Here is a 10,631-nt window from a genome sequence, read left to right as displayed (position 1 = left end):
GCAGATTAGTGGAGGTCCTGGGTACGTAATAACGAAACCACAAGGTTTGCGCCGAAGCCAACGTCTTGCGGGCCTGCCACCAGTGCTTTGTGCCATGCCTCCGCGCGGTGATAATCACCAGTCGCAAACGGCGCCAATGGCCAGCTGGCATCCCCAATGAGAACCACGAGGCTTCTGGGGAAAAGAAGAAGACGTTGAGGAGTGGCTGACACACTTCAAGAGGGTGAGTCGCTACAACCGCTGGGACGCCTCCGCTCAGCTCTCGAACGTTGTGTTTTCCTTGAAGGGAACAGCGCTCACGTGGTTTGAAAACCAGGAAGAGAAGCTTGCGACTTGGGACCGATTTGTGGAAGAGATATTAGCCCGTTTCGGCGACTCCGCCGCCAAGAAGAAGAAAGCAGAGCAGACTCTGCTTCAGCGGGCTGAAGTTCCCGGCGAGACGTGTAGCACATACATCGAGGAAGTACTAAAGCTATGTCGAATCATCAACCCACAGATGTCGGATGAAGACAAAGTTGGCCATCTTTTAAAAGGAATAGCCGAAGACGTCTACCATTTCCTGATAAGCCGGGAAAAACTGGAGTCCGCGGCGGGCGTAATCAGCACTGTCGTACCTTTGAGGCATTGAAAACCCGCCGCATTACCCGCAAGTTCGGTTTCTTGACCAACGTCACCAACGTCGCAAGTGTTCACGATAACCCTCCGCCTGATTTGGCTGACACTATCCGCCGCATCGTGCGCGAAGAACTGGTGCGACACCAGACATACCAAGACAATGTCGATCATGGGCATACACGTGAAGACTACTTCATCCAAGAGCTGCACGCCAACACTCTCCAGCCCTCCAACGCCGGCCTCAATGATCGCAACTTCGTCACTGGGAGAGGAAGTTCTCGACGTGTTCTTGACCACGAGTCAGCCAGGTACGGTCCCGAGAATTCCCGTCGCCGTCCCCAACGACCCTATTATCCTCCACGTTTCCATGACGCGTATGACGAATCCACCACTGGCCGTGAGCGCGAACCGCCTGTTTGTTACAAATGTGGCGTGGCAGGCCACATATCCCGCTACTGCCGTCGTCGACGCTAAGAAACAAGGTACGAGCCCCCACGCGTGTTCTACCGCTCTGAGGCTGGGGATTACCGCTACGATGATCACTGGCCGACGAGCTCATTTTCCGGGGGACAAACGCCGACACGTCACAATTCACCGGCACGCCACGATTCACCTGCTTGAGACCGCAGCGTTACACCGCCTATCCTTCGCCAGCGACGTTCACCTTCGCCTCGGCGTAGGTCACCGCCGCCGGGAAACTAGATGGCGCGACCAATAGAGGTGAGGTCGCTGGGCAAACCACGTCTACTATACCTCCGACCGGATTGTCTACGATGGAATTACCTTCGCCCGTTCTCATGCTCAAAAACCAATTTGGAATTGTGGTTGACGGTGTTAGAACAACAGCTTTAGTTGACACAGGGGCTACAATTTCTGTAATGAGTACTGATTTTAAAAATAGGCTTGGTCGTAAGGTGATGTTTAGTTGGGACAAGGTGGCTACATTTCGCGGTGTAGGTGGTGAGTCGCTGCGACCTCTTGGCGTATGCTCGGTGAATCTTTGCTTCGGAGGTCAGTACTTCACGGCAGAGTTCACAGTGCTCCCACGCTCAACCCACGACGTGATACTTGGTATTGATTTTTTGAACCAGTGTGGTGCCCAAGTTGACTGTAAAAATGGAGAAATTTTTATTGATGGGGCTGCTCTATCTGCACTTGTTGAAGACACTGCTTGCCATCAGAGTGCACTTAGCGTTTTAGAGAGAGAGAGAGAGAGAAAGGACTTTATTGAGATTCCTGCAGTCGGGGACGGATCAGGCCGCGCAGGGCTTCACCATCCCGTAGTCTTCTCCGCTCACCGCGGCGTCGGGCCGACCCCGAGGACTGCGTCCGGTCGGCGCGGGCTACTCGGAGTGCCACCGCGATCGCCCCTAGCCCTCGCTCCCGCGGGAGGAGGCCGAGAGGAGTGCGGGTTCCCCTTTCGCCGTTGCTTGCCCAGGGCAGCCTCGAGCCGCTGGATGGCCCTCAGCTGGCTTTCGCGCTCCGAGGAGCGGATCGAGTTCGTAACGTCCGGAGGGAGGATCGGCCTCCCGTCACTCGGGTCGTGCTCGTCGCATCCCCACATCAAGTGGGCCAAGTCCGCATTCACACGCGCACAAACACTGCATACCGCGTCTTCGTACATGTCCGGGCACACGTGGCACACGAGCGCCGGCGCTAGCACCGTCCCGGTTTGCAACTGTCGTAGAAGCACTGCCTCCCTCCTCACGAGCCCCGGGTGGGGCGGAGGGTAGGCCTGCCTCTCTGTCCTGTACCAGCACAGCGTCGCACCGTACGTAGTCAGGGGTTCTGCGTCGTTGTCCTCTTCGTCGTTGCTCGAGTCTTCGTCGTCGTCGGCGTCCGTCGCTGGCACGGCCCGGCACGCGGCGAGATCACGGGTCGCAGCGTCGGCTGCCTCGTTGACGTTTCGGTGGCCGTTGCGGAGCTCCCGTCCCATGTGGGCCGGGAACCACCGTACGGTCGTTGCGATGTTCGTGCGAGCTCCCTCCCCGATGCTGGAAAGGATGCGCATCGTCGTCCTGCACACCGTGCCCCTGGTGAAGTTGGCGATGGCCGACTTGGAGTCGCTGAACACCGTCCTCGTCCCGGGGTGGAGCAGGGCCAGCGCGATCGCCGCCTCCTCCGCCTGTCTGGCGGACTTGGCGCGCACGCTGCCCGCGCTCAGCAGTTCTCCCGTGGCGGCACGCACCGCCACCACCGCGTAGACGTCTTCCTTGTCGCGACGTTTGGAAGCGTCCACGTACACGGCGTCGCTCCTCTCGTTGTACTCTTTGGCGAGCGCGCACGCCCGCGCCATTCTCCGTTCCGGGTTCCGTCCCGGCGCGACGTTCTTCGGGAGCGGCGGCACCACCGAGCTGTTGCCGATATCGTCGCGCAGCGGGACCAGCTCGTCCTCCTCGTCGAAGGGGCAGCTCAGTCCCACGCGCTGCAGCAGCCTTCTGCCCGTCCGGGTCGACCCCAGGCGTTCCAGTTGCGACGTTCTCTGCGCCTCGCTGATCTCCGAGAGCGTGTTGTGCACTCCCAGAGACGCGAGGGCCGCGTTGCTCGTGCTGTTGAGTAGGCCCAGGGCCGCCCGGTACGACTTGCGGATCGCCGCGTCGATCTTGGCTCGCTCCGGGGTCCGCCAGTCGTGGAATGCTCCCACGTAGGCCACCTGGCTTACCACGAACGCCTGCAGCAGGCGCAGCAGGCTCGCCTCTCATGCCGCGCGCGCGCGTTGCGAGTCGCTTGACGAGGCGCGTGGCGATGCCCATCTTCGTTACCAGTCGTTCTACCGTGGTGTTGTTGAAGCGGCGGCTCGCGTCGACGTGCATGCCGAGGACGCGGATGCTCGTCGCTTCGGGAATCGCCGTGCCGTCGCTCCCGCGCACCACGATGCTGCGCTCCGCTTCGGCCGACGTCTTCTTGCGGTAACGTCCCGGTGGGGGCAGGATCAGGAGCTGCGACTTTTGCGGGGCGCACCGGAGACCCGTGCCGCGCAGGCTCTCCTCAATGCCGTCCACCGCCTCCTGCAGCGCCGACTCGATGTGGCCGTCGCTGCCGCCCGGCACCCACAGCGTGATGTCGTCGGCGTAGACGGTGTAGCGCACATCGGGCAGCTCGTCCAGGCGACGGGCCACGCCGATCATTACCAAGTTGAATAGCAGCGGCGAGATCACCGAGCCCTGCGGCGAGCTGACGCTGCCCAGCTCTCGCTCCTCGAGTTGAGTTTGGCCCACCTCCAGCCGGGCCGTGCGACCGGTCAGGAAGGTCCGGATGTAATTGTAGGAACGCTGTCCCAGGCCGAGCCGGGACACTTGGGCCAGGATCGCCGAGTGCTTCACCTTGTCGAAGGCGCTCTGCAGGTCCAGGCCCAGGATGGCGCGGTTGTCCGAGGTCGGTCTCGTCGGCGGAGCCAGCACCTCGCGCTGCAGCAGCAACATCGCGTCCTGCGTTCCCAGCCGCGAGCGGAAGCCCAGCATCGGGTCGGGGTACAGGCCGTTGGTCTCGAGATACCGCTGCCACCAGTCGTTGAGGACGTGGGAAGCAATGATTCCCGCGCGGGGTGCCCTTTTTGTGAGAGTTGCATGGCCGGGCTCCCCAGTCCGTGATTTCGACGCTGTAGTACAGCCTGCAACCCAGAATTGTGCCAAGAAGAACGTCCTAGTTCCCCGTGCCCCCATTTCAGTTGTCGAGGGTCAGTCCCAGTTGTGGACAGTCAACAATTCCAGTGAACCAGTAATGTTACATCGTCGTCTCAATGTTGCCCACGGAACTGAGTATACATCCAATTCGATAGCCGTTTTAACTAAAGAGTCGGGCCTGTCCGTTCACACTCACCCAATGAACTCCTCCAAGCTTCTCGAGATGATTAATAAGTCACTTGAACCGGACGAACGCTGCGTCCTAGTCGATGTTCTCTCCAAGCACGCGGGTGTTTTCGATTTCTCTCAGCTGGAACGGTGTCCTGTAATTCCTGCTACTCGGACTCACCACTCAATACATACTGGAGGAGCACGCCCAATTCACCAAAAACCTTACCGCGTTTCCCCGTTCGAGCGACAAGTAATCAACGAGCAAGTCCAGGAAATGCTGAGAAATGGCGTCGTTCAAGATTCATGCAGTCCCTGGGCAGCACCTGTCATTCTTGTGAAGAAAGGACGGTTCATGGCGATTTTGCATAGATTATCGACGTCTCAATGCTATAACCAAGAAAGATGTTTACCCGCTGCCCCGCATTGACGACGCCATAGACTGCCTCCATTCAGCATCTTACTTTTCCTCCGTTGACTTGAGATCAGGCTATTGGCAAATTCCCATGGACCCTAAGTACACAAAAACTGCTTTTGTAACGCCCGGTGGACTATTTGAATTTAAAGTAATGCCCTTTGGGCTCTGCAATGCCCCGGCCACCTTTGAACGCTTCATGAATACGATACTGCGCGGGCTCAAGTAGGAAATATGCATGTGCTACTTAGACGATGTCCTTATGTTTGGAAGAACCTCCAGGGAGCGCAACAGTCGCTTAGCCACCCTTCTTGACTTTTTGGAAAAAGCTGGCGTAGTCCTAAATTCTAAGAAGTGCCGATTCGGAGACCGCCAAACGCTTGTGCTGGGCCTTTTGGTCAATAAAGACGGCGTCAGGCCTGACCCACGGAAAATCCAAGCAGTAAGCGATTTTCACAAGCCCCGTTCTGTCAAGGAGCTTCGAAGTTTTCTAGGCCGTTGTTCTTATTTTCGCCGTTTTAGTCCTGCATTTGCTGACACAACCAGCCCTTTGACTTCGCTACTTCAGAAAAACGTTCTCTTTACGTGGACGTCTGAATGTGACACTGCTTTCCGTAAGCTGAAGCTTCTTTTGACGTCAGAACCTATACTTCGGCACTTTGACCCCTCGGCTCCTACCGCAGTTCATACCGACGCCAGCGGTGTTGGAATAGGGGCCGTACTGGTTCAACGCCATGATCAAAGTGAACACGTTATCGCTTACGCTAGTCGAGCGTTAAGGAAGTCAGAAAAAATTTACACATTGACCGAACAGGAGTCCCTCGCTGTCGTGTTCGCCACACAAAGATTTAGATCCTACCTCTAGGCCACCCATTTACTATCGTAACAGACCACCACTCGCTATGCTGGCTCATCAACCTTCGCGATCCTTGCGGCCGACTTGCACGTTGGGCCCTGCGTTTGCAAGAGTGTAATTTCACCTTGTCATAGAAGAGCGGACGTAAGCATGCTGATGCCGATTGCCTTTTTTGTCTGCCGCTGGACACCACTCCCTGCGACGATGACCATTTTGACGACTATCTTACTTCGCTCTCAACCCCATTTCCTGACGTCAGAACCTTCAAAATTGAATAGCCCCGAGACAAGAGTCTACAGTCTTTATTCGAGTCTGCCCGTAATGAAAGGCGAGCTAGCGGTTTCTGCGTGCGCGACGGCCTACTGTACGCGAGGAATTACTCTGGTGTTGGTTGCCGCCTTCTGCTCGTGATACCGCAAAGCCTTCGAAACACTGTTCTCAATTTCACACACGCGACCCCACATCTGGCCACATGGGACTGGCGCGAACACTGCATCGCACCAAACAACGTTTTTATTTGCCGAATATGCATAAAACAACACAACCTTATGTGGCGACTTGCACACAATGCCAGCGGCACAAGCTTCCCACAACCATTCCGGCAGGAAAACTTCAGCCGCTGCAACCGGCAACTTCTCCCTTCGAAAAGATTGGCATCGATTTGCGAGGCCCGTTCCCGCGCTCATGGAAAGGAAACGGGTGGATTGTTGTGTGCGTGGACTACCTCTCGCGCTAATCCGAGACCGCCGGACTATCATCTGCTACCGCAGCGGAAATCTCCAAATTCCTGCTTAGACGTACTCTACTTCGCCATGGACCCCCTCGCGTCATCATAAGTGACCGTGGCCGTCAGTTCACCGCCGACATCGTTGAAGAGATCCTTCGGCTCTGTCAAGTGCAGTTTTGCCATTCTAGCCCATACCATCCTCAAACGAATTACCTCACCGAAAGGACCAACCGCACACTGACAAATATGCTCACCATGTACGTTGCCTCCGACACAAAAATTGGGACGACCTCTTGCCCCTTCTTACGCACGCTTAGAACACTGCAAAGCACAAAATTACCGGCTACAGCCCTTTCCTTCTTCTCTATGCCTGCAACCCTCGCAGCTGCCTCGAAACCATCTTCCCTTTCGAAGAACACGACGAGCCTTCAGTGGCTAAGATACTTTGTCTTGCAGCAGAAGCACGCCGCCTTGCGCGTTTACGCACGTTGGCTGCTCAAGAACGTTCAAAGCAGCGATATGACGGCCGCCACTCCGATCTCGCTTACGCCCCTGATGACTTCGTGTGGCTCTGGACCCCCCAGCGTAAACGTGGACTGTGAAAAAAAACTCCTTCCCCATTACGTTGGCCCCTTCATTGTCCTGAAACGCGTGAGTGAAGTTACTTACCTGGTATCACGTGTAGCCACAAGTGGACGACCATGAAAGAAAACACACGTTTTGCACGTGGCACGCTTGAAACGCTATAACTCCCGTACTGCACAGTGACTCGACCAGAGGGCTTCGTCTGTGACCCGGGGAAGTGTCACGCATGTGGAATGTAGCTTAAGAAGAAGAAGAACGGGTACGTTCGAGGAAGAGAAGAAAGAAGCTGGGACCTCTCGACGGTTTGGACAATCGGCGCACCAGTTTCCCCTCCACCTCAAGAGCCAACGTTCTGCAAATAAACCTGTCCCGGACGTGAAAATATATTGCCGCTAACCATACATTGGGTTTGTTTATTTGTGTTTTGCTTTTCCCGCCCGGCTGCGCCGGTCTGTGTTATATCTGCGCCAAGGGAAGCGCGTGTTCCATTCTTTCTTTCTGTGCCGCATGTGTTATCTGTTGTGATAGGGAGAGCATTCTGATCTAAAGTGAACAGCCCAGAATAATCTTGTTGGATCTACTATGTTCTCGATGCGAATCGACGTTTCGAGAACCACGCGCCAAAAGATAAAAAGCCTGCAGTGCGGACGCCGGGGCATTCGATTCGACGACACTCGCCTGTGCAAGTCACTTTGTTGACCGCTGCTTCGCCGCCTCTGTATTCTTTTGAGTTGTTAGGGGAGCACAAGTTCGCTCCAATAAACGTGTTTCTCATTCAAGACAACTGCATCGTCCTTGTCTTCGTGACATCTGGTGGAGGTGCTGGGTACGAACCCTTCATGCCCACTACAACCTCGGGAAGCCGCCAAGCCATTCCAACAAGAGCCAGCCCCCGCCTGCAAGATTTACCACCCGAGTTCGGTTTGTTGCCAGAAGGGCCCAAGAAAAGGAACGCTGCAACCAACACCATGGTGCAAGAAACAACGTCGCCAATCGTCCTGCATCAGCCCCGGGAACCACCATCGTTCCGGGGAGCCCCCGCTGAAGACCCCGAAGAATGGTTGGAGAAGCTGGAGCGCGTCCGCATCTTCAACAGGTGGGACGACGAAAAAAACTTTCCGGCATGTCTTCTTTTTCTTAGAAGATGCTGCTCGAACTTGGTTCGAGAACCATGACAGTTCTTTGACCGACTGGAATCACTTCAAAAGGGAGTTCCTGAAGACATTCACTACCGTTGTGACAAAAGAGCGAGCTGAGCTTTTGCTTGAAACTCGGACACAACACCCCAACGAAGGGGTCGTGATCTTCGTTGAGGAGATGAAGCAATTATTTCGCCGCGCGGACCCCGTAATGACGGAAGAAAAGAAGTTACGTTTCTTGATGCGCGGTGTGAAGGAGGAGCTGTTTGCTGGACTTGTCCGCAACCCGCCCAAAACCATCGCTGAATTCGTGACCGAAGCCAGCACGATTGAGAAGGCTCTCGAAATGCGTGCTAAGCAGTATGACCGGAACTTTGTTGGCGCGGCCAGTGCGAACTACATCGACAACATGCGGATTCCGGCTGATAGCCTACGCGAGACCATCCGCGCAGTAGTGAGAGAGGAGCTGCGGAAACTTTTCCCGACGACGCCGCAACCCCAAGTCGCTTGCCTGACTGACGTGATCCGGGAAGAAGTTCAAAACGCTTTGGGAACTTCTGTGGCATCCGAAGTACACTGCGAGCCTCAAGCTATGACGTACTCCGCGGCTGTTCACCGACCCCGCCCTGCTCCAACACGTCGTCAAGAGGCACGTCGTCAAGAGGCCCCGCCCTACCACCGCCCACTGTCGCCCGCCCGACCACCGGTAGCACAAACCCAGACGCCGAGGAAGACTGACGTATGCCGAACACCGGATAATCGTCCTCTGTGCTACCACTGCGGAGAGGCCGACCACATCTGCCGTCGCTGCCCATACAAGAGACTCGGACTACGTGGTTTCTCCGTCGACGCACCACGCCCCCGACCCGGCCAGCACCCATCTGAGATTGAAGAATACCTGTCGAACACCAGCCGTGGACCAGCCCGTTTCAACCGTTCGCCGTCGCCCTACCCGTACAAGTCGCCGGACCGCGGTAGCAGTGCTGACTTCGCACGTGGAAGGTCTCCCAGCCCACGCGGGGGAAACTAAAGGCGGCAACTTCTGGAGGTGGAGTTGCTCTACGGCGAAAAACTGGAAATCCTCCAACGACGCAAGGACGCGCTGAAGACAGTGATTCACGACATGCCCTCATCCCGACGACCCGACCTAACCCTGACGAGACTCCCGAACACGACGACAACACGACGACGCGTACCCGACCTGACCGAGACGTCCGTTGAGAAGACGACGACAACGACGATGCACAGTGCCCGACCATCAACACGTACAAGCAGAGATGCGACGCCCCGACGAACCCGGAATTCGAGGAAGACTGCATCTGACGTCAAGGTGTCCATCGACGGCTTTGACGTAGTCGCCCTCGTAGACACGGGAGCTGACTATTCGGTAATGAGCGGACCATTTGCGTCTAAACTGAAGAAAGTTATGACCAGATGGGACGGTCCGCACATACGCACAGCAGGAGGCCACCTCGTGACACCAAGTGGAACGTGCACATCGCGCGTCACCATAGACGGCACAACGTACCCTGCGGCGTTCGTCGTTCTGCATAACCGCTCCCGCGACGTGATTCTCGGAATGGACTTTTTGACGCACAACGGCGCAATAATTGATCTGCAGACCAAGTCGATAACATTTTCCTCCGATCACTCCACGACGCCGCAACCGAACCCCGATCACCGTGCTGCTGTCAGGATCGCCGTCGCCGACGATCACATCACCCTGCCACCCCGCGCAAGCTTGATGATCGCCGTCTACTGTGAGGATGCCGCTTCTGACATCGACGCTATCGTAGAGAGTGATCGAAGGTTGCTTCTCGACCGCGGTGTCTCCGTCGCAAGGGGCATTGCGCCCTTTAAGCAACGCATATCTCACGTTTTGGTCACTAATTTTACCGAAGAGTACCAGCATTTAAACAAGGGAGCTGCAATTGCGTTCCTCGAAGAAACGGAAGAAGCAAAAGATGTGATCGCGGTCGCCGACTTTGAACGCACACCCGTAGAAACCTTCAAGCTCCCGCAGCCATTCGACGTGAATCCGGCGCTACCGCAAGAACAACGGAAAAAATTATTGGCTTTGCTGCGTCGCTATAGCGAATGTTTTTCGTCGAGCGCAAAACTACGTCAGACCCCTCTAGCGAAGCACCGAATAATAACCGAAGATGGAGCCCGACCTACCCGACAGTCACCGTACCGCATCTCTTCACACGAACGGGAAGCCATCCGGACTCAAGTCGACGACATGCTGAGCGATGACCTTATACAGCCATCGAAAAGCCCCTGGGCTGCGCCCGCCGTACTCGTACAGAAAAAAGACGGCACATTAAGGTTTTGCGTTGACTACCGGCGACTGAACAAAATCACGAAAAAGGACGTGTACCCCCTCCCCCGAATCGACGACGCCCTCGACCACCTCTGCCACGCGAAGTACTTCTCATCGATGGACCTGAAGACTGGCTACTGGCAAATTGAAGTGGACGAGAGAGACCGAGAGAAGACTGCA

General features: G+C 56.2%; 1 protein-coding gene across 1 annotated transcript in view; it reads right to left on the bottom strand.

The window, feature by feature from the left end:
- LOC144175496 (uncharacterized) overlaps positions 1-3,743 on the bottom strand; it is a 113,880-nt gene extending 110,137 nt beyond the window's left edge. The window contains exons 1-2 of the mRNA XM_077704575.1: positions 3,670-3,743; positions 2,963-3,107 (exon numbers count right to left, since the gene is read on the bottom strand). Coding sequence (XP_077560701.1) covers positions 2,963-3,107; positions 3,670-3,743 — 219 coding nt within the window. The remainder of the gene's footprint in view (positions 1-2,962; positions 3,108-3,669) is intronic.
- Positions 3,744-10,631: the final 6,888 nt, after the last annotated feature.

This window comes from Haemaphysalis longicornis, unplaced genomic scaffold, assembly GCF_048455015.1.
Source record: "Haemaphysalis longicornis isolate Haplotype H1 unplaced genomic scaffold, Haemaphysalis longicornis Haplotype H1 scaffold_3, whole genome shotgun sequence".
Taxonomy (NCBI): Eukaryota; Metazoa; Arthropoda; class Arachnida; order Ixodida; family Ixodidae; genus Haemaphysalis; species Haemaphysalis longicornis.
This window is presented reverse-complemented; position numbering and strand designations above follow the sequence as displayed.